This window comes from Cynocephalus volans, chromosome 5 (assembly GCF_027409185.1).
Source record: "Cynocephalus volans isolate mCynVol1 chromosome 5, mCynVol1.pri, whole genome shotgun sequence".
Taxonomy (NCBI): Eukaryota; Metazoa; Chordata; class Mammalia; order Dermoptera; family Cynocephalidae; genus Cynocephalus; species Cynocephalus volans.
The window spans coordinates 128825571-128851116 of record NC_084464.1 but is presented as its reverse complement, the minus strand read 5'-3'; the positions used below and the strand labels follow the sequence as shown (position 1 = coordinate 128851116).

General features: G+C 31.8%; 1 protein-coding gene across 6 annotated transcripts in view; it reads left to right on the top strand.

Moving 5' to 3' along the window:
- Nucleotides 1-25546, top strand: part of PTPRK (protein tyrosine phosphatase receptor type K) — a 558957-nt gene that overhangs the window by 518666 nt on the left and 14745 nt on the right. Inside the window, exons 14-23 of one of the 6 annotated variants that reach the window (XM_063096103.1) lie at nt 101-236; nt 8048-8208; nt 10056-10091; nt 14354-14538; nt 16290-16377; nt 17304-17380; nt 17576-17593; nt 20103-20139; nt 21392-21489; nt 21913-22029. In XM_063096103.1, coding sequence (XP_062952173.1) covers nt 101-236; nt 8048-8208; nt 10056-10091; nt 14354-14538; nt 16290-16377; nt 17304-17380; nt 17576-17593; nt 20103-20139; nt 21392-21489; nt 21913-22029 — 953 coding nt within the window. Of the gene's footprint in view, nt 1-97; nt 237-8047; nt 8209-10055; nt 10092-14353; nt 14539-16289; nt 16378-17303; nt 17381-17575; nt 17594-20102; nt 20140-21391; nt 21490-21912; nt 22030-25546 lie in introns of all 6 variants that reach the window. The other 5 variants (XM_063096102.1, XM_063096105.1, XM_063096104.1 and 2 more) reach the window with 5 other exon arrangements.

The window sequence follows — 25546 nt, the reverse complement described above, 5'->3', positions numbered from 1 at the left end:
AACAAGTGGTCTTTTTGGAGTAATTTTTGGCTGGGAGTAATTTTCCTTTCTGTGATAATTTGTTGCATTCAGTAACTTATTTTTTTGATTCGTTTAGCAGCAGCAACAGAAGAACCAGAAGTGATCCCAGATCCTGCCAAGCAGACAGACAGAGTGGTGAAAATAGCAGGAATTAGTGCTGGGATTTTGGTGTTCATCCTTCTCCTCCTAGTTGTCATATTAATTGTAAAAAAGAGGTAAGACCTGATATTGTCCTGTCCCACTCACTTACCATTTGTGTCACTAGTTTTCAAAAACCGTTCTTTCCCTCAAGCTCTTTTAAATTAGAATAAACAAGAAGAAGAATTTAATTTTAACGAAGTTGCCAGCACCTGAGTCTATTACTTATGCTTTCTAATTAAATTTTTACTTGGTTATTTGCAATTTAATTTTTATATGTATATAAACATATACTTTTTGTTAAGTTAACTTTGAAATTGGTGTAAAAATTTAAATTTCTCAAATGCAAATATACTTGATATTATTTTATGGTATATTTGAAGTATCAGTGTTAAGAATGGCAAAATATGAATTTATTGTGATGCTTGGACTGGTCTGTGAATTATTTTGTACTCTTACTCTGTATTTTTCTAAATCTTGGCTACAAATAAGATATGAAAAGAATATAGACATTATTTAGTGAAATTGTATATGAAATATTCACTGACTAAAAATTTCAGACTTTAAAATGAAGAGTAAATTTTTTTAATTGAACATTAATATTTTATACTATATCAACCAATATCGCCATCTTCTGGAATTATATGAAGATACTGAGAATGATCGGAATTTAAAACGAACTCTGTTTTAGAGATTAAAGTAGACTCCTACTAAAAAACATTTCAAAGTATACAGTTTTTATAATCTGAGCTTTTGTCCATTATTGAAAATGTCATAATCTATAAGCCATTGTCATAGGAACTAATATGGCCCTCTAATCCTTCCAATCATGTATTTTGGATAATGCTACAATTTGGAAGGACTTTTTTAAAAAAAGTCTTTACATGCGGAGTACAGTAGTAAAATAGTTTTGTTTATAGAAGTGGTTGTAATTTATGAATTCTATTGAATAATACAATAAATGATGTTGCTTCTATTACATTAAATTATATAGTATACTATTATATTTTATACTCGAAATAATGCATTAACATTATAGATAAGACTCATAATACATGTTCTAATGATTCCATCAGAGTAAATTTTAATATATTGCCTCTTTACAATTATCCCCTGGAGATATATATGTTGGAGAAGACACATCTGCATTAGAAACATTAGGTATGCATTATAGTGTTTTGTGTTAAATTAGCTACATACGTGCTTTCCCCAAATAGTGCTTTATCTTTTTGCTGTTGTCTACCTCTGTGATTAGGAAATACATCATATGTGAGGCAAGAAGATTTACGTTTTTTAGTAATACAAATTTGCCATTAAAGATCAATAAAATCATCAAATATAACCTTCAGATCTTTTGTCTCTATTTAGATTAAATTTATATTTGGAGAGCTAACTACACTAAACAGTTTAGAAAGTTAACTATAAACATTCCTTCACAGCTACAATTATTCTGGTCACTTTAGATTGAATATGAGCATGAAAGTGGCCTCTGATCTTAATCTCACTCAGAATTGGGCTAAACTTACCAATTTTGTTTCTTATTTATTTAAAAACACTTTATTTGTTTTTGATAGTCCTCCTTATCCATAACTCTCTGTTTTAGAAATAACAACAACAACAAAAATAATTGAAAAATAAATTTCCTGAAGTGAACAGTCCTAAGCAAGATTTTTTGGGGGTAAAATGCTATGACAGTTCTCTAAAATTGCATAATGTAAAAAATTATTTTTCTGGTTTATATTTTAGATGGTCGGAGAAATGAGTCTCTCTATTAAAATGTTTAATGTCTGAGTTTTCATAATTATGCTTTAATTGGTTGTCTTTTGATAGAAAGTGTGCCAGGGCCTCTGCTTCCTTCTCTTCCTCCTCATTATCTCTGTGACTAGGAAAAGCTGCAGTTTTTTATAGATAGATAAAGTTCCACATTCAGATATGTTACCTTCTGATATATAATATTATATCTAAATTATTTGAACCCCTTATTACCTAAGCAACTTTGTAATGACTTTAACTTACCCATAGGTATGTGTTACACTTGTATCGTGTATGATTTAATCACAAGTATGTTTATTATACATACACAAAAGCATAGATGTTATAACAGTATTGGATATTACCAAGTTTAACTTAAATTTTAGGATATAATGTAGTTTCCCTTCTAATATATAAATTTATAATAAATATAATAGAAAAGCAAATTATTTTAGCCTCTTATTATCTGCATTTTTATGGGAAATTGTTGCTTCTCAAGACTTTATTCCTCACTGAGAATAATATATGTAGGTATATTTCTCATGTTGAAAAAAGTTCCGTGCATTTTTGGTTGTTCTTTAAAGAAGTGGTTTGGAATTCAATTGAATAAAATTTTACAGCTGAGGTATATTTAAAGTAAGCTTTTAGGATAAGAAAAGGGATATTGCATCTTTCAAACCGCAATGTCATTTTTAAAAAATCTGGTCACTATTGAATTATCTCCAAATGTATGCCATTTTTCCATTGGTTATGTATTATATTTTAAATGCCCAGCATGAACACATTAATAATTCAAAACATAAATTTGAAATTATGTTTGAGTACAGTAAATGTTTGTGTATGATATGTTCACATGCATCTACTGTAGAAATATATTTGTGTATAATTAGTGTATGGTACATATGTATATTCACATAACATTTGTATATACCTGTGTACCATTTAGTTTTAATGACTCATAGAAATGTAGGTGTTATTCTGCATATATTATATATTATCATAATAAATCTTTATGTTTTATATCTAAACAAATAACCTACTTAGTATATAAGTTCTATACACAGCTGTTCCATCTGTCATGACATTTAGATGGTATTGGATGATATTATGCTTAACTGCATGTTCAAAATACACAATCCATTTAATTTTTCAATTTTTTGGCAATAACAGAAATGTCAGCATGTTATTTTTTTCAAATTATGTATTTAAAATTTTATTTTTATTGCATATCTGTCTGTTAAATTGCATGGCAAAAAAAATTCTAACAATGCATGAGCAAATTGAAATGCAAAGCAAAAAAAACATGAATTTTATTTTATTTTATTTATTTATTTTTTTTTAACGCACATTTTTCTGCTTTATTGAATGTGACAGAGTCACGCTTTTCATTCACCATTGCTTCTCTTTTTCCACTGTCTGTGATTTGCTTGCCAGGAGGAGCTACTATTCTTACTCCTACTACCTGTAAGTAGAAAATGGGTGATGTACGACTTTACATGTGTTAAAGATGCAGTATCCCTTTTCAAAAGAAAAACTAAAGAAAACAGAATGTTTGCAATTTTGGTGACATTTCAAAAAAACACGTTTTTCTAGACTCTAAAACTATTAACTTTGCCTATTACATTCTTTGCTAATCTTTTTAAAAAGGGATATTGTATTTCTGTATGTTCAGCTACTTTTAATTTTTATTTATGGTTTTCCATAAGTAGCTTTAGTCTGCAGCCAAAAACATCATTTATTTACTTAAGTTGAACCTGTACTTTATCTTGGCAATATGGTACTTCACTCATCTGGTAAAGGTGAGATAGTGGTTGTAACTCACTAATCCCTGTCTTTATGTAATACCGTTGTGTTTGACAAAATGAGCCAAGTGATTTATTCATAAAAGAACATTCAAAATGCTTTTACAGGGTGTAAATAAGCACAGGCCTGCGTGTGATGACATCTCTCTCCACATTTCCAGGAATCCAGGATGGGTTATAACTTCAGAACACCTTTGGTCTGTCTATTAAAGCAAGGAGTATGCCCTTGCAGGAACAAGTGGATAAAATCATAATGTTGTGATGACAAAGAAATAAAACATTTTTTTAGAGAAAAAATCAAGATTGTTCATTATAACCTAAACTGGACAAAGATTTTATAAAATCAAGTCCAAAATAACCTCTTGTCAATCTACTCAGGAACAAACATACATATCACATATCCCCTTTTCTAGAGTCTGTCACTCATCCTAGACTCTTAGGTATGGAATGCTCATTTGGATAAAGATGGAGAGGATTGTCCATTCTATTTCCTGAGCCATTAATTTTAGTTTTTCATCTTAGACATCTGAGTAGTTATTCATCCAATCCAAAGGAATGATACAACAAAGCATCTTTGGACTTTGTTTGACCAATATTTGAGCCATCACTTCTCAAGTCTTAAGGATTGAGATTAAGTATGTTTGGTGCATATAGTCCACAGCATTTATAACACTAGGTAAATTTAAGCTAGCTTTACAACAAAATTTTACAGGAGTCCCAATGACTATAACACAATTCAGTCAACATTTTAAATATTATAAACATTTGGCTTCTTAAAATCTGCTAAAACAAGCAGGTGTAAACTAAAGTACCCCTAGCTTATTGTGATGAATCATAATATCCTTGTTAAATCATATTTGATGAAGCCAAAGGTAATTAACTGTACCATTTTATACAGTCATGAAGCACTTTCCCCCTTTATGGCTCACCCATACACACACCTGCAGAAGAAGTTTATGCTGTTGGCTGCTTTGATAATGGAAGTCGTTTGCACATCTGTCAAACTCAACTAGTTGCAAAATGAATTGCTTAACTGTCCTAAAGTGTATGTTATATATGCTGGTTGCTCAAGGGAGATGAAGCATTAAACAAACTGGAATCAATAAGCATTTAATTAGGAGAAGGCCAGTAAGCTTACCATTAACCAGCAATGTATCTGTAATATTAGAATGGGATTTAAAAAAATAGAAGTAGAAATAAGAGTAGAACTTAAAACTAGATGTGATCTCTGAGCTAATATTCATTGACGTTGTCATAGTAACTGTCAGTTTTTGATCAAAACACTTAACATTGATGTTAATTCTTTTTGTTTTGTAATAACCTGTATGAAAGCCTACCTCACAGGGTTGTTGTGAGGATTAAGGTATAAGAACCAAGCTGATAATGCATGGCTGTCAGATAGTAACAAAGGTTATATTCCCCTGTAATTTGTCAACTAGTCCATGTTTGTGAATCTGGAAAGTAGAGGTCCTTCATTGCATGAAAACTTTCACCTGTCATGCATTTGACAAATTTGTTGCTATTATTTTTTCCCAAATCATGAAATACATATAAATTTACGTGTTTTAAAGGAAAGCCTCAACATTTAATCTTCTCTTTTCTATTTGCTTTGACTGCTCATCTTCAAAATTATAATTTTATTATAAATACAGATTTCAGGTTATGCTATTTTTATTCAATTCAATCTCACACATTTTTTGAGGAATGAGTTCATTCTTTCTTGCCCAAGAAACAAAGATTGGAAGTTAGTTCTTAAACTACTTTTTTGCTGCTTTAAAATTTACAAATGCCGAAATTTATGCTAAATTTATATTCTTCCCAAGTTCATAACAACTACTGTTTAACTCCTAGAATAAGTAGTGCTTTATAGTATAGCCTACTTTGTAATGTAGCAATTAAAAAAGTGTAAGCAACTGGATGGTATAAGAATTTAGGCTTTGGAACTAGGTCATTCTTAATTACTTATTAGATTAACAACCTTGGTCAAGTTATTTAACTCCTTTGAGCCTCAATGAATTCATCTATACAGTTAGAACTCTTATGCCTTCCTCATTGGATTGATCTGAGAATTTATTGCATTAACAAATGAAAAGTGCCAAGCATACAACAACCCTAATTTATCTATTCAACAAATATTTGAGTGCCTGTTATGTGCCAAGCACTGCTCCAAGTACCAAGGAAATAGAGATAGTCCTTCTGTTCATGGAACACACAGCGGGAAGACAATTGAAAGGTACATTCTGAGTGTTATTACAGGGGGAGAATATGGTGCTTTAAAAAACACCTAGCAGGGAAACTTGACCTGAGATAGGTTGTACTGGGATCAGTCATATGAAACCTCCCTGATGAAGTCTTTTAAGCTGAGACAAAACTAATAGAACTTAGCCAGATATTAGAGGCAAAAGAATGTTGTAGGTCAAAGAACAAACATTCTACATGACAGCCTAGAGGAAAAAGTTTAGAAAGTAGAAGTCTATAGGCCGAATATGAGCTGATGAAGTTTAATTAGACCATATACTGTTTCAAAAAATAAAACCATTTGCAAAAAATCAAGAAAATTAATATAAATGTTCATATTCATGGCTTCTCTTTAAAAAAAATATTAATTGAGAAGCTCAAAACTAGGATCAAGTGCCAGTATCATTTAGGCAAGTTGCCTCCTAAACTGCTGTCCAGTTCTTCACAGTCTTACCCTTCCATGTGATGTCTTACCACTGTCAGTGGCATTGATTTACATTACCTGTCTGAGACCTATACATTTGTTCAATGTTTTTAGCCCCTAGCCTAGAAAAAAGCATAATAGCTCCTTCAATGTATAGAGCAAATATTTTTAATAAATGATGGCGGTGATGGTAGTGATGGTGTAGTGGTAGTTGTGGTGGTGTTGGTAATAATTCTTGTTATACTTTTGTCATTGTTTCCTTATTATTATTTCAAAAAAAAAAAAAAACCCATCTACTTCTACAAATCTTAGTTTATGACTGTCTTATTTAGGTGTCAGATCCGCTATCAATGTGTTGTGTGTGTTGGGTATGTACTCACTGAGACCAAGTACTATAATTCTCAGAGAAAAGTATCTTCAAATTGAGCAGCCCTCAAATTTCTACATTAATTTTTTAAAGGAAAAGCCTTTGGACATAAACTTAAGCTATTAAGTGAGCCTTTGTAGTACATTTGCTCTAGCACAAATACTAATGAGGATCAGAAGAAAATGTCTCATGGTGTTCTTAAAACAACTAGAGAATATTTTCAAGTAACATAAACTGCTACAAAATTAGTTACATAGTTTGCCTAGCACAGGCTTTTAAAATGCCTTTATTTATTTCATATATAAATTGCCTTGTTAATGTGATTTAAGTATTTTATATACCTTTAATAGTTTTTCTTGCATGTTCCACGTATAACATTTACAAAGAAACAAAATGTATTTTGTATCCTTCATATATAAGATAAAGATGTAGGTATTTCAGTAGTTCAAAATTCTAATTCTACTAATTTCCAAATCCTCCAAATCATTTGTCCTGCTGGTGTTCATAAGGCATTTCTGTAGTGGATACATAGCCGTATGGTTCTAAGTCACATTTGTAGGATTCAACCATGTCAGTACTCCAAGATAATGATATTTTGCATTATACCTGTACAATTTTTCAAACTTTTCTCAGTACTTTTCTTACACAGTGTATGATTTAATGCTATATATTGTTGTGTATATGAATTTTATCTAGCTGTGGTTGACTCTAAAAGTCTTCAGATTAGGTTTCGATTAATGTTATAAATGTATTGCTAATTAAGTTAAATCTACACACACTGCATTTTTACTTAGTAATAGCACAGAGAACGAAGAATGGGACATTTCTTTGTCTATTTTAATTGAGTAGTTAAACAAATTTGTAAAAATAGTCATATTATTCCTAAGAAGAACTTCTAAAAAAAGTTGATCAAAAGGTTTAATCACCCAGGAGGAAAACCAAAATTTAGCTTTAGCTGAAATTTTTCTTGACCTACTCTACTAAGGAAGCATTTACTTATGCTTTTAATAAAATATTCTTATATTTTTAAGATGTATTTATTTTAACAGAATAAGATGCAGGCAATGAGAATTTTGGTTTGGCAGTTTGAAAGTTGAAATGTTCATGTAACAAAATAATTTTGTAGCAACCAATAAATACAACCGTTTGAATGTCAAACTTAATTTTTGAAATTATGACCAGTTCCTAGGGTTTCTAAACCACATCTGTAATCTTATCCATGGGCTCTCCTGAACGACTTACTGCTGGTGTCAACTCTCCTTCAAGCCTCACACTCACGGTGACCTTTTGTACTTGCCTTGGCAGCAAGCTTGCTAAAAAACGCAAAGATGCAATGGGAAACACCCGGCAGGAGATGACTCACATGGTGAATGCTATGGATCGAAGCTATGCTGATCAGAGCACTCTGCATGCCGAAGATCCTCTTTCCATCACCTTTATGGACCAACATAATTTTAGTCCAAGATGTAAGTTCTTCATTAAAATTTCTTTTTAATCTTTTTTTGTTTTTGCTGGCCCATGCAGGGATGAAACCCATTCATTAAAATTTTAGTAAATTATTTTGAAGCTCATTAAGTTCACTTTGAATTTTATACATTACCTTTTGAATAATGAGAGAGAGAAAAAGAGAGGGAAGAAGAAGCTAGAAAGAGGATTTAGTTTAGCTTCAAACTATATGAATTTTATTACTGTATCATAAGAGATATTCCAAACATATACCACTCAGATCATATCAATATGTCATTAAGTGAAAATATCTGATTGCATACATAAAATTAGCTCATGTCATAATTTATAATTACTTTGTCATTTGCATCTTTGCGTAAATTAAGATTTCTTTTAAAAAGAAATATGGTAATTCTTGGAATTATTGGCATAGGTAAAATCCTTCCATTAAAATAGTCTACTATGATCTCCTGGAAAATTTCAATACTAAACAGTTAACTATAGGAAAAATTAGTCTACATGGTCCTAAGTATCTAGAGTGAAGTCCAAAACTACATTTAAATTAGAAGATTTGCAAGGAATGGTTAAATCCATCCATTCATCCATCCATCCATCTATCTTAAGAATACCTAATGTTGATCTGTGAAGGCAGGGCTTTTAAAATATTTCAACTGAAGGACTGTTTAATGGCAGATTCTTTGAATAATTATCCCAGGATCAATGTTACTGTTTAGCTTCAAATCTCCGGTGAATTTTATAATTTGTTCTATAGCACCTGTGCTTATTTTTAATTAATTAAACCTAAGTTAAATTACTTGACTTTGTTTCTTCAAATGCTTGAGTAAAATTGATGCTTAAGGTAGGCAAGTCAGGTTTATTTTGCTCTGTGTACACAGAGACATTTTGCCACAGATTTCAGAGATATACTCAACCATATCTAGAAAACATGGGAATAAGGAAAGAAGTAAACAATAGAAATGTTATTTTTTATACAGATCATAAACATATTTAGTGGTGAGGTTTAAAAGAAAATATTTGTAGGTTGTATGCCTTTGTGTCATTTCAGAGAAGGAAATATTTTCTGAAATGTTCAGCATAGTGAAATTTTTTTAGTAATTATTAGCCCTCAGTGCCCTAAATCATTTTCTCCTAGATATCTCTACACCAAATTAGTAGTTAGAAGTTCTGTATGAATCATTTTGGAATTTAGTTTTAATCATGATAGGGCCTTTTAAATCTATTCTATTTTTATTTCGCTATAAGATAAATGATTCAGAAGAACATAAAATACTATTACTGTTGAAAGTTGTTTTCCTGAAAATAGAGATGTACCATCTCTCTAACCACTTGATTTAATATGTAATCAGTTACAGGTTTGAAAGCATTTCTGTTCCCCAAACTGTTCTATCTTCTACCTGTGTTAGTGCCTTATTAAGAAGTGTGAATTCAGCAGTGTAACTAAATACCCATTAAGAAAGGATTAAATCTATTTCCCACAGTTAACTGAAAAAAAAACTTAATTTGGAATGAATGTGAGATAATTATTTCTCTAAATATGTTATACTTGATAGATCTAAAATGACTGGCTTCTTTTCCTCTAATTTTATAATCTGTGTAATGACTAGTTGAATCTTTTGGCTTTTTAAATTGAACAGAGTACCAAACTGTAATTATAGATATACTTTTCTTGATATTTTGAGATACCCCAAGCTGCAAGAGAGAATTTTACCTTTGCAGAATATAGTAATCAGAGAAAGCTTAATAATTTACATTTCTTAAGAAAGCGTAAATCTATTTGAAAGAAGAAAAGAGTTTAAAATACAACTTTAGGGCAATATATTCCTTCATGAGCTTTGTTTTCCTACAGTGCCCAATGATCCGCTTGTGCCGACTGCTGTATTAGGTGAGGCCCTAAATCTTTACCTTTTTTTTTTTTTTTTTTGCATGGATCACACCTCCTTGCATGAGTTATAGCTTTGTCCACACAGTAATTATTTCCAGTGCAGGAAGCAGCTTGATTTTAAAAATGTTAGCCATGGTCTTATCAAAGAGAACAATTATGTTCAACCCAATGAGATCTAGTCAATTTCAAATTAGTAAGGTATGTTCTTTAAAGCAGCATGTTCTTTAATTCTTGGTTCTGTTAGATATTGGGCAAAAGCACAGTGGCCCTTAATATATGACTAATGTTTATTGTCCAAGTTAGTGGAATGAAATCAAATGCTCATATCTCAGGGGCCAATGCTGACTGAGTAACTAGTTTATATATAAAAGTCTAGCTAATGGAATGGGGTTTTCTACGTCCTCTTAATTTTATAGCAGCTAAAAAACATATTTACAAATGAACTTTAGGAATGTGTTACATTTGCTTTAGTTTTTATCTATATTAAGAATTTACAAATGCAGGTGAAGTTGCTAGAATCTTGATGTGGGGTTCAGCATTCTACGTGAACATTACATGATAAGCAATGTTGTCTTTCAAGAAATTTAGAACAAGCCACTTGATGTAACACCATAACAGCTAAGGCAACTGGTATTGCTAGTGATGATTAAGTCCTTTTCAGATGTAAAATTACATCAATTTATTAATCTAACTATATATTTAACGATGGAATGGGTTTCATTTTATTAATTTGTACCCTATTCCTTTGACTAATTATACACCAATGATTCATGACCAGCTTGCTTATATATTCACAAAGTTCATTTTAGTTTTATCCTAGTGTTTCTAATGAAGATTTAATCAAAGAAATATGGAAATGGTCAAATAAATGTATCTTAAAAATTCCTAGATGTCAGATTTGTTATTTATATTTAATATACATTGTGAACATAAAACTTTAGCTTATATTGTTTATATCTTTGTTATTCATATATTCAATATTCAAATACATTTTGGAATAATACAACGAATTTATTTAAGTAAAATACACCTCTTTTTTATTACAATAATTATTTTAAATTAAGATTTTATAATAAATATAAAAAATATATTCTAAAAGAATTTGAAAGTCATTGTTCTCTATCTCTGACAGTACTCTCCCTACATGTCCACGCCAGTAGTGGCAGGGAGGTGAACTGGGAGATTAGTCCCAAGGGGTGGCCTGATTTTATAGGAAGGAGCCATGAACATTGATCATTGAGAAGGCCCCAAGATGCCTCTGAAAATGTCATTTTCTGTTTAGCACCGTAAAATGCTGTCAGCATCAAATTAATAAATGTTCATTTAAAATATTAAGAAAGTCCTTTGGAAAAATTAGTTGCCTAAATATTAAAATTTTATTGCCAGTCTCAGTCCTCCTATGGATTTGTAATACGAGCTTATTAAAATAACTGACATCTTTGCTTCCCCATCTGTAAAACAGTATAATAATCACTACCATACATTTTTCACAGGGTATTGTAAAGAGCAAATGAGATAATATATGTGAGTTTTATAGACTATAAAGTTTAAGCAATTATTGTAATAATTTCCCTGTGAAAAGGGATATTGATGTTTATAGAAGACTAGAGTTAACACAATAGAATCATAAAACTTATTTATATAAACATTCATTACACATTTTCATTTTGAAAGTCAAACTAGATGATTTTTTAAAAATATTGACGTTCTTTAAAAGCTAAATTTCTCATTAATCATATTAGATGTAGAAATGATTTGTTGCATTTTTCATCATTCTAGAATCATGGTGTTTATAGTTATTTTGCATCCGATTGATTTTGTATTTATAAAGCAATTTTTGAAATCACCTAAAATATTGCCTGATATTAATATCTACTTACTGATTTAAAAGGACTTAGGAACTTCTTGTGTTGATTCATATTTTTATTTTTTGTGTTTTACTGCTTCGTTGGGTTTAAGTCCCTATAACTGGTAAGTGTATTGCAAAGAACTCTAGAAAACCTTTCAATCAAAGATATATTTGAAGTTATTCTTAAATGTGTAATGAGGATAGTGATTAGTACATGTACTATCACTACTAGTCACATTATTAGGTGGTTTAATGAGGTGGAAATGTATTGAGGTTAATAATTCATTTGTGATTATTTTAAAGACCTTACTGCTCATTGTACTATTGTATTAAAGCTTAATGCAAAACAAAAGACGCTGTCTGTTTCACATTGGAACACATCCTCTGTAAGATTTGCAATTCTGTGTTTCTCACTGAGCCTTTTACAGTTGTAAATATTCTGCAGCTCCAGCAGGCACAATGTGATCTCTAGGACTGCTCCACAGAGCCTTAGCTACCTTATCCCAGCTGGAGTGATTGCATTTTGCCTCTCTGATGCTATCTGTTCTCTTTACTTAAGCTGTATATTCTCTGAAAGTGCCCAACTCAGTTGCTTCTGAATTTGATTTTACTAGGGAGACGTATATATTCTTTATGTCAGTCTATTAATTGTAATATTTTAGCAAAGTTAGATCAATTGACTGTGCTCTCGTAGTAAGAAGAGGAAACTCTCATGAATCATGTTTGCTAGCAAATGTTTGTGTGTAGAGGGGTGGGAAAAACCTGATTTAATTCACTTTGGTGGTTAGGTCACAGCAAAATCTATCTGGGGTTCTTTTGATTCAATGTGTTATTTTGGGGATTGAATGCCAAAAAAAATGCATTCAGCTTAATAAGAGGGGGTAAAGACAAGTGCAATCAAACTAAATTATAGAGGCACACAAGTCTGATTGTAGGGTTCTTCTTCTTCTTCTTTTTTTTTTTCCCCCTCTCCAGGAAGAAAAAATGTTTATCATGGGGACAACAATTCATTTTTTGCCATATCCTATTTGTAGAGTTGGTAATAGAACAGGCAAATGTACCAGCACTTGAAATATGTTAAACTGTTAATTAAATATCGTTCTCTACAGTATGCATTATCATTAAAAACAAAAGTTCCCCTAAGAGTGTACTTTCTCTTTTGTTAATGAGTATGGCAGTATAATGCTTTTCAAAGTAACATTCCTTAAAACATTTGTTTTTTTTTTTGTTTTTTGTTTGTTTTCTTTTTAAGTGGTAAGTTTAAATGTGATAAATCTAAGCATGTTTCTCATTGTAATGATTAGTACTTCAGTCATTAAAATACTGTTTATTCTTCATAGGCAAAATGTTCTTGTTCTTTTCTTCCTTCTTATGGCAGAATGAAATTTTCTTTTCATTTTAAGCTAGCACAATTGGGATGGGGCCTACACTTAAATGTGGGTGGTCAGGGATTCAACTGATTTTAACTAATTCATTCATTGAAATATTTATTGCGTGACTGCTCTGCACCAGGTGCTAGGAACAAAAAAATATGACTCTGTCTCTACACTCTAAGCATTCAGGGTTTAGTGAGGGAAATAAACAAGTAAATAAATGATTAAAATATGGGGGAGGCAAAATGACGTAGAACAAGTGATCATGAGAACATAAAGCGAAAGCTTTATAACTCAGCTTGGATGGGCCAGGGAAAAATTCCAGAGGTGGTACCCACACTTTACTCCAGAAGCACATCCTGGTTTCTTTTATACAGTGGCCAGGAGAGTCAAAATGTATTAGCAATAAAAACAGTAATAATAACAATAAACTAAGGGGGCAGAGATTGACTAGAAATGCACAGTAGCCTGCTAGAAGACAGAGTGGGGTCAGGGGGTGATCCTATAGAATGCCCATGTTGCCCAGTCCAGAGTGTGTTATGGTGTGAAGCCCCAAATAGTAGGGCATAGTAGGGCCACAAGGAAAGCAGCCCTGCGGGGATGGGTTTTCTAGATTGAGTCTCTCTCTGAGGGAGGTTGGCATATGGGTGGGAAGGAGTTTGTTCAACTTACTTGACATTGAAAACACCTCTCCAATTGACAACTTGGTCCTCTGTTCCCACTCTATACAGCTATGACTACAGATGTAAGAAAAGTAAGAACTCAGCAACATCTCCCACTTCCACTTTAAAAGTGGATCAGATGTCTCCCTGCATCTCACAGCATCTGTTATCTTGTTAATTTACACGTAACATGTTCTGACCTCAAATCTTGAGCTTTAACTTTATGGGGATGCAACCCTAGACCTATACTGTCTGGTGTTTCTTTCCCTTCTTCCTGTTATCAGAAAGATCTTAAGGTCTTATCTTCTTTGCATAGGTATATATTAAGCAAGATAACTTTGTTTCTTTTTTAATCTTCTGGAATCTGAACAATGCCAGATGAGAACCACAGTGCTACTGCAGAGTCCAGTCGTCTTCTAGACGTACCTCGCTACCTCTGTGAGGGGACGGAATCCCCCTACCAGACAGGACAGCTGCACCCAGCCATCAGGGTAGCTGATTTGCTACAGCACATTAATCTCATGAAGACATCAGACAGCTATGGGTTCAAAGAGGAATATGAGGTGAAAGCTTCAGTACTATATTAAATTTGATTTTTAACTATGGTACTCAGTAGAATTTAACCTTCTTTTCCCCTCTTTAACATAACAAGGATTGGAATGCTCCACAGACTAATCCACTGCTTATGAGTGTACAATCAAATGTGTATGTGGTGAGGGGGACAGAATTGAAAGAGAAGGGTACGTCCCAAGGACATACTGGGTCTAAATTCATTCTAAGAATTTTTAATGTTGGATTCCATAATATATTTTATTACGCTATTAAAAACACTTTGTTAGACCTTATATTTCCTCACCTAAAAATCAAGTGGCAAGATACCATGAATTGCATTGTACTATTACAAATGCTGTCAGGAATGACTTCTGTAGCAAGTACTCCTCTGCCTCTTTGCTCTTTGACCTCTTTGACCCTCTGGTTGAGAAATCAGTTGAAGATTTGTACTCTAAATGTACTAGTTGCCACTCTCAGTTCAATTTTGTGGAGTATTAGTTGAGGGTGGCTCAGAAGAAAAAATAGAGCTCTGCAAATCTAGTAAACAACAGTGAAAAGCCAAAAGAAGGCTGTGGGAAATTCTTCCAACCTTGTCACTCCTTCCTACTCAAACCAAAATACCAGGATTGATCTTATGAAGGAAGTGATTTAAACAGAACATTCCAATTAACATAATACAGCAAATCTGGAAAAGTTACTTTGCTACCCCTCACTTACTGAGAAATGTCAGGTTGGGGCATGGAAGAAAGCCCATCCATACTACCAATACGCACCCCACAGTACACACACACAAACATACACACACATTTAAAGTGAAAGAATCCAAGTAATACTTTGCTTTGAAAGACGGTCAAAATGCATCCAACTTCCTGAAGAATTTTTTAAACTCCATGTTTTATTTACGAATTACTTGTATACCTTAATTTGGCAGCAAAATAAACTATCTTTGGAATTTGAAAGTTAGCTTTAGATATATGCCGGAAACACCATGCTGTGGTAACAACGTAAGTGCAAGGAATTAGAATATTCTGCCAGAGCTGGGGTTTTTTGTTCATTTCATGTGTATTCCTGTATACCTCACTTCAAAGACCATTGTCTCTTTGAAGACCCCATTTCCTGTGTTGAGCACAGTTTAAGTTTTTCTGCAAAAAGAAATCGATACCCCTATTTTAAATTGCTGCATATGGTAATTAAACCAATCAACAAATTCATCTGTTCCCAGATTCTTGAAGAAGGGGATTCTAATTTTCATATGGTCCCTTGTTGTAGAGACCCAGTCCTTTTCATGATCTTCAAAGAAGTTGAAATGTGATGTATTGCACACATTTAATGAATAATTATGGAGGGAAGCCGGTTTTCTTTTTGCTGTTATAAATGCTAAATGGTGCACATTTGAAAGACACTAATTAAAAGTATATTTTGCAGTTTTTGATGCATTATTATTCAGTACATTTTGAAAAGAGTAATGCTTTCTACTGCCATGTCATAAAGTTATTGCGATCTTAAATTTGAAATACTTTCAAGGTCCTTTTTTCCTCTGAAGTCATTTTTTTGTTCTTTAATTTAAACTCATTCCAATCCAAAATGAGCAAGTATGCATCCAATAAACCAGATTTGAGGTCTGAGAATGAAACTTGTTTACTACTGCAGGAGTCCCTTCCTCCCTGAGAAAGTGGCTTTTACTATTTTAGTCTTCAGAACAGATAAACCTGTTTCAAAAAAAGGAATTAAATTTAGTCTGCTTGTTAATTTTTTTTCTCAGAGCTTCTTTGAAGGACAGTCAGCATCTTGGGATGTAGCCAAAAAAGATCAAAATAGAGCAAAAAACCGATATGGAAACATTATAGCATGTAAGTTCCCATACAATTGTTGGTTAATGTAAATATTGTGTGTACAAAGATAAATAGTGAATTGCAATTCCTCCTTATATGGTTTTATTTAAACTTCAAGAGAAGCCCAGAGGTGGCATATCTGTTTACAAAGTGATATATTTAATATTAAAACATCATTGACTGTTAGCAGTGACTCTGAAATTGTTATCATCTTCATTAATTAAATTGACTCAGACAATTCACCCTATGGAGATAACTTGCTGTTTGAATCCATAAATTCATGGGGGTACTATTAAACAGCTAAGAATATTAGGATATTGAAATTGCTCTAACACTCCCACCAAATATATTCAAGGTTGGCGTGATATTCTTTTCATACTTTTGTTCCTTAGTTGGAGCCAGTGTCTAGCAGATAGTTTAACTTGAACTAGCTGCTGATTTGTGCAGGACACTTTATGCTGAAGTTAAATTATTTTAAAGTATCTTACCAATACATCAAAATTTAATCTTGACTCTCAAGGAATAAGAAGTTAAGAGCAGGATTCAAAACTCACTCTCTGGTTTCTGGCTTATTTGCTGTAAAGTGCAGAGGAAAAGGATCCCACCCATTTAAAACCATACCTAAGAGACAAAATTAGAAGTTATTCAGGCTCAGTTCTTTAGACAAGTCCATGACTCAAATCATGACTCCTCAGACATTATCTTGTCCCCTGAAAATTTTCTAACACTGAAGATGCAAGTCACTGAGGTTTTGTTCACAGAATATTATAATTGTAATCAGCAATGAGCCCATTAAAGTTCTTATATTTCTGCAAATGACTGATGTGATGTACTGTGGATAGAGTACAGTGCAACCACTGAATTACTTTAAGTCTCTACCTGTGACATTGTCTCAGAACAGTGAAGAAATGTAACAGCTTTTATTTCATTATGTGAACATTTAGATGATCACTCCAGAGTAATTTTGCAACCTGTTGAGGATGACCCTTCTTCAGACTACATCAATGCCAACTACATTGATGTAAGTACTTTTATAGTTCAGTGTGCCCATTGTACTGGCTTATATATGGGAACGTTTTTGCTTGTTATTACCTGTAAAGTGATTGCTAGATTTTTAAAATAAAGAACAAACTGTACACTTTTCCTTGTTCTACATCCTAGTACTCACTGACATTGTTGTGCTTTCTTTCACACCTGACTTTGGTTTGGGCTGTAGATTTGGCTGTACAGGGATGTAAGTACCACTATATGTAAATAACAGCACCCTATTATAAATATTTAATATAAATATTCTTAATTACAGTTATTACTAATGCTTACTACTAGTTATCTGTGCATGCTTCACCTAATTAGCTTCATACAGTATATCTATGTTCATTTTTTTGTAATTTTTATTTTTACATGTGTGAAGATCTATTTTTCCTCCTTCCCTTTTCTTGTTTAGAAAAACAGGATTATTTTTAGCTTTGACAATCTATTCTGTACTCTAGTTTTATTTGTTGATGATTTCTGTTTCTGGCTTTTATTCTTACCCCTCCCCAAACATATGTGAGAAGCTGGATAGTATGATGTGTATTAGTGTTTCTGAAATTTTCCTTTTTGCATTTGACTTCTGATGTTAAAAATGAGTAGGCAGACTATTTTGTGATATGTTGTATTGGCTCATAAAGTAATAACATTATTCAGGCAAAGTAATTACTAAATTGCAGTTATAAAATCTACGCATCACACATATATATCAAATCATACAAATGAAAGTTTGTTTGGATCATACATTTCACTGTTAAATTTTGGCTTCATCTAAGAGACCATACTTATTAAATAAAATATAAAGTATTGTTAAAGAGGCAATGTATCACATTACATATAAGGAGGACAGGCTCTTTGGTCAGACTACCAGGTTCGGAATTACACTGGAGATCTTGGGAATGTTATTTCTTTGTCTGTGCCTCAGTTTCCTCATCTTTACAGTGAGGATAATAATAATAGCACTAACCTTAGCACGTTGTGAGAGCTAAATGAAGTAATGCTTGTTGAGCATTTAGCACAATGCCTAGCATGTATTTAGCACTCATTAAACTTCAGCTATTTGTTTTTTAAAACAGTTAAAACTAGGTGTGCTGAAATTCATCAATTAAAATATGCATAAGGCAAAAGGTAGATATGAAGCATATATATACATTTATATACATAAAAGATAGGAAACTTAGGACTTCACTTCTTCTAATTTCCATAAACAGGAAATAATTTTTACCACATTAAGCTTATGTTTTACAGTTATTTTTTGAATTTTAATAATTTATTTAGTTGAATTAATGTATTAAGTATAGTATATGAGTATATTGTTTAAATTTCTGATCATAATCTTACTCTCATTCAGTATTTAAATTTATCAGAATAACATCATGGAAAATTAAGCTAACGTTCTACTCTTTAGAATAAAAAAATCAGCAGTTCTCTGACAAATTTGTAATCGTTCTTATCTATGTAGTTTAACCTTGTTTTTCTGCCAAATCATATATATACTGGAGCCTTGTTCTACTACTTTATGGTTCATACAGTAGGACTGTATTCTAAATCAGACATGTTATGTTAAGACCCCAGTGTATTTTGGCTGATTACTAATATAATAATATTATTTTTCATCTCCCACTAGTTGATTATTCTTATAATATATCTTCTGCATCTGGTAAATTTTTCATGAAGAACAGGAGATGAAAGGATTATAAAATTTGAAAAAAATTTTTCCTAAAACATTGTACTGTGTTGGTGTGTTAAGAACTAGAAATCTTCCAAATTTGCAACAGTATAATGCTAACTCTCTTAGGTTGGAGATCTCAGTTCAAATGCATATATATGTGTATTGAGTTGCCAAAACGTGGATGAATTTTATCACAGACTTTTACTAAAGCCCTTTTGGTAAATGCACAGAAAATTCAAAATTTAATCCTATCGTAACTAACATTTTTGCAACTCCTGATCTATTGTAATTCAAATCAATTGAGAGCAAGTAACAATGTATTTCTTATCAAGAACAAATTCTTTATTAAATATTTAACTACACAGAACTTTGGCACAGTGAAAAAAAAAGTACTAAATTTTTTGTTCAGGATGAGATGCATTTTTAAAAATCCTTCTTTCTCTCTCTGTATGTGTACCTTTAATTATGTGTGTGTAAATTAACATTATCAGCACACATGAAATAGTTTTTTCAGATTCCTGAACATGTTCTAGAACAGGAATATTCTCTAAAAATCTCAGCAGAAATTTGATTTGATACACACATGCATTTTCCAGCTCTAACATTGGAATGCTCTGTTATTTTTTTTATGGTTCTAATATGTCCTCGTCCATTTGTAATGCAGTGTGTTGTATTTTGGATGATAAAATGAGATTTAATATTTTTGAACACAGTTTTACCAGGAATGAATGGCTAAAGATTAACATGAAGGCATAAACATTTTAGTGAAACCAAACAAAATCTATGAGGTTATTCCACAGCAAACAAAACTCAATTATACAATATACATTCTAATCAGAGCCTTTAAAATATTTAGTTTTTGTTTTATGTTTACCTTTCAGATTACATAGGTTTGAGAAGTGAATTATGTGTTCACTACTCATTTCTGGACTTTTTTGCTATAACTTAACCTTAACAGGTGGTTGTCTTCATCTTTTTATGCCTTCATTCAATTATTTCTGATACTGATGTAAAATAATAACAATTTGTTGTCCTATTTCAGGGCTACCAGAGACCAAGCCACTACATTGCAACCCAAGGTAAAACTATGCCTTTTTAAATGTTATTGAACAAATTGCTTAGTCATGCATATGGTGGTGTTCTTTGCAACATTATCTGAATAAACTGAAAAAAAAACCCAGCTCCTCTAATACTATTCTTTACTCATTTTATAGTACAAGTTTTTTATCTGTATAAAACTTATGTAAGTTTAAGCTTCATTTATTTTTCCATTAAAAGTAAAAGAGAAGCTGCTGGTAGTTTTTGTGATTTGGTCGTTGGTATCCAGATATCTCAGAGCTCTAATCAATAGCACTGGGCAGAGGAATGACTTACTTTGATGAGAGGGAAGAGAGGTCTCATCCTGTATAAGACGCCTGTCTTCTGCAGCATAGTTTGTCAGTCTGGAAAGTAATAATATCCTAGACCAATATTGTTATAATGAGATGTTACACTGTTTTCCAGAAATTTTTTGACAAGACAAAACAAAGAGATGGAGGGAATTTAGTAAAGTTCATTCTTTGTGGAAAATAAGAGAGTAGGGGAATCTTGTTATAGTGCTATGCTGGGGAATAAAAATGTCCAAACGAAAGAACACCTTCAGCTATCTTTCCAAATTGCCTGACTCGTGGAAATCAGAAGAGAAACCTGCACATCTATTTTCTACAAGAGGAAAGTACAATAAAGCTATGTTTGCTCCTTTTGACAGCGGTTATTTTCTAAGTGTTTTCACATATCTCTGAAGTAATCGAGTTTACTTGTATACTCTTTAAAATTAGAAAGATCAACCATAGTGGTGAACAATATTCTAGTTTTATGGTACTGAGTAGAGTATAGCCCAGGACATGCTTTTGCAATTTGAAGATAATAATATACAATAAGATTCGGATATGTCTTTATACGTAAACATGCATCTTTATGTAATTGGTAATATACGCTCTTTTGTTGATGGTGGCATAAGAGTTTCTATTTTCACATATATTTGAAGATGTATTAAAGTGACTTAGTGCCTGATATAAATATTCTAGAAACTAGTGATATCTTCTTCTGAATTGGGAAGTGTAGAAAACAAATTGAAAAAAAATAAATAACAGAAACACGTATTTCTCTGTTTTTGCTTAGAGTGTGAATTTAGATATAAACTGAATTTAGGTGCTTTCAGGGACATTTTATATTAGACCTTTAATTATTTTTTTGGCTTATTTAGTTTACTTTGCATTTTCTCTTATCTAAACTTCTTGCTAACTACAAAATTTCTCTGATAACATAATATTCAAATTAATTTCTTCATAGGCCCAGTTCATGAAACAGTATATGATTTCTGGAGAATGATCTGGCAAGAACAGTCTGCCTGCATTGTGATGGTTACAAATTTAGTGGAGGTTGGTCGGGTAAGAAAAAAAAAATTTTTTTTGGTTTTTTTTTTGGTCAGTCATCAACATGAGTACAGTTGAAACAACACATAACACACTTAAAATAGATCATCCAATTGTTTTAAAAATTTCAAAGGCCTAGCATTTCAGTTGAGTATTCCTAAGTTGACCTTCAGTGGCTGAGAAATTATCTGATTTCTCATTGAGTAATTAAATGAGCTTGGTTGTATACTAGAATCTAATTACATTATCAGGTTTGTATTTTTTTATGAGACTATTTGAAGTCTTTCCGTTTATCGTATAACAGAGTTTTTTTCTCATTTATAGATATTTTTAACTATGTTTTAATTGCAACCTAAAGAGTTATCACCAGAATTAAATTATCTTGGCTAATGTGTATTATGTTTTCATTTCTACCTTTGTGTTCTTTCTGTTATTTAGGTTAAATGCTACAAATATTGGCCTGATGATACTGAAGTTTATGGTGACTTCAAAGTAACTTGTGTAGAAATGGAACCACTTGCTGAATATGTAGTTAGGACATTCACACTTGAAAGGGTAAGTATCTTTTTCTATTAAAATGTCTATCAGAACTGCTTTTTCCCTTAACATTCCTGTCAAGTTTTGTTTTAATAATGCTACATAAAAATTCAGTCATTTATGCCACAAATATTTATTTGAGAGCTTACCACGTGCCAGGCGTGTTTCTAAACCTTGAGACACACATTAAAATCTGTACTCTTTTGGAGCTTAAAATCTATTGAGAAGAGATGTTGATAAGGAATAGATAAGCTAATATATCATATCTCATGAAAAGTGCTATGGAGAAAAAAAATGTTGGAAATAGAAGTAGGAAATATTGTTGAGTAAGGGGAGGGAGTGATTTACAATTTCAAAAGTATGGTTAGGGAAGGACTCATTGCTGAGAAAGTAACATGAGTGAAGACCTGAAGGAAGTCAGGGAGTGATGGATTATGTCCAGGGGAAGAATGTTTTTTATAGAGGGGAGAGTCATTTCAGAAACCCAGAGGCATATCTATTTCCATCACAATGAGAAACAGCCAGGAGGCCAGGGTGTTCAGAGATGGGCAAGTGAAGGGGAAAGAAATATGAAATGAAGTCAGAGAAATCACAGAGCCAGATAAGTGGTACCTGTAGACCATCATGATGATTTTAGTTCGTATTAAAAGTGAGTCAGGCAGCTATTGGAGAGTTTTGAGTCCAGTGGTAATATGATCTGACATATTTTTAAGAACATCACTCAAGTTGTTATGTTATAGAAAGACTGAAGCAGGTGTACAGTATAGTAGACAGAAATGGGACATGGCAGTAATGAAATGCATTACTGTGGAAAAGCTTAATAGATTTGACCACACAAAAGTGTAAAATTATCTGTGCCAAAAAATATTAAAAGGTGCACACACACAAAAGAAACCTTTGATCATTAATATCTTTAATTCATACTGTTAATACATATAGAAAAGAAAGCACTAGACTCTCTGAAGAAACAACTGCTAACATGCCTGTTAAGAATGTTTAACATCGTATACTGCTATATCATTTTGTGCTTTCAAGTCAGCAAGAGTTTTAAAAAAGAAAAATAATTCTCATAGATTTAAAGGCTGTCTTGAGACAGATATTTTCATATGTTGCTGATTGTAGTCAAATTGCTCTAAACTCTCTGTAGATCAGTAAAACAGTGTATATCTAGAGCTTTAAAATATTGATGTCCTTGGACAAGCTTAGCTTTCATGAGTCTTTCCTAAGGAATTTATTTAAAATACAATGACTTCATTTATACAGTTGGATAATTATAAATAACCATCAATAACCATCAATGTCCAGCAATAGTAGAATAGTTAAATTATTATACACATATGATCTAGAAATATTATTTGCAGATGACATTTGTAAGTAATTCTACCAACATGAAAAACTAATTAGGAAAAATATTAAATTGAAAGTATTATTATAAAGAACAACATAACTTTGATTATCACAACTATGTATATGTATGGAACTTTCTTAGACAAACCAAGTAAAATAAAATAAGCAATGATATAGGAGATTTCAAGGAAAGAACTATTATGTTTGACTTAATGAATAACTAGATCCCGTTATTATAAAAAGAGAGAATGTGGAATATGCAGTCTCTTAAGTTTGTACTTGTACAAGTCTCATAAAACTCAATCATGAACTTAGTCATAAAGGATACCTGAATACATAACAAACAGTTGAGATGTTTCCAGATTCAGTACAAAGCAATGCTGACCAATGACTTCAGAGATTAGCCTCTTAAAAATCACCAAATCCTCTTTGAATAATTCTTGAATGAATGAATGCCTCAAAACTAAAGTTACATTGTATAGATTAATAATTTCATATCAAAGCTTACCTTAAGTTATCCACTAAGAAAAATTTATACCCATAAATTCTTTTTTAAAAGGCAGTCTAAAATCATGTGAAAAATCATAAATTTAGAAAATCAGAAAAAAACAATAGAATAGAACAAAGAAAAAATTATGTATAAAAAAGAAACACAAACAAAAAGTAAATCAGAAAGCTAGTTGCTTGAAAAGATCAATAAAATAATTAACCCACACTGTCAATTCTAAAAAAGGTACAAAGAAAACAAAATATACAGTATTAGAAAACATGAAGGGAATATGTCTACAGTTATACGTGCTATTAGGAGAATTATAAAAAATAGTATGTATAGACTTAGAGGTATACATTATAGAGACATTGATTTTCTAGCAAATAATAATTCTCAAAAACTGGCCCAAGAAGAATTAGAAACCTGAACAGATGGCAGAAGAAAATAGAATCAATTTTAAATCTTCCATTAAATTTGCACTATGGTGTTATAGTTGAGGTTTCTTTATCTTTTAAAGAATAGCTAATGACATGTTATTCAAATTATTTAGGCCATAGGAAACCATTAAAACCAACAAAATGTATTTCAAAAGCTAGTGCAATGGTGATAACAGAACCTCATAAATATAGCTCTCTCTCTGTCTCTGTCTTTTGCAAGTGTAGCAGACCAGTTTCACTCAAGAACATGAAAAAATTTTAACAAAATATTGAACATTTGAATCCAGCAGTGAATTAAGAAAATAGCACAACATGATCCATTATGTTTTTTCTAAGAATGTAAAGTTATTTCAACTGAGAAGGGAAATCTAGGAGGAGATTTCAGTAGATCATGATGTTAAAGGAGCAAAAGCATATGATTTTATTAATCTGTTCATGCATTTAATACATTTAATTTTATTTAAAAGACATTTACAGCAATACTATAATTAGGAAAATGAGATTTCCTAAAAATGATAATGGTGATTCAACGATAACTAGTATCACACATGTCAAGGAGTAAAAAACTAAAGGCTACTAGTTTAATAAACTATTATAAAGGCTATCATTGCTATTGTAATCAAGCATGTAACATGGATAATTGTTCTTACTAGTATTCAACATTTTTTGGAAGTTTTAGTAAATGAAATAAGACGGCAAACAGAATAAACTGTGTAACTATTAGAAAAGACAAAATTAAGATGAAGTAGTTCTGTACCAAGAAATTAAGTGAGTAATTCAGTATAAATACTCGTACATCATAGCTTTTCTTTATATTGGTAATAAACAAAAAGCATTAAACACTCTTTACAATAATAAAAAAAATTCTAAAATATGTCAGTATATTTTACAAGAAAGATGCAAGTCCTAATTGAATAAAAGCACAAAGTGTATTGAAGGACATAAAGTAAGGTGTGAGTGAATGAAGACATGCACCATGTCCTGGAATATGGGAGTACTCAGCATTAATATCACTATATAGATTTAATACAGTTCTAATTGGAATAGCGTTGTACTTTTGTTTTTATTTTTTTCTTGTTATTTAGAACTGGGAAAGAGGATTTTTAAAAAAATAATTAAGAACGACATATTTGAAAATCAGTAAGAAAAATGTCAAAAAGAGAATGATAGGTGATAGGCACTGCCAGATACGAAAATTTACTAAACAGAGTAAGTCCTGTACATGCAACAGAAGGAGAAAGGAAGCAAGGTTCAAACAGCA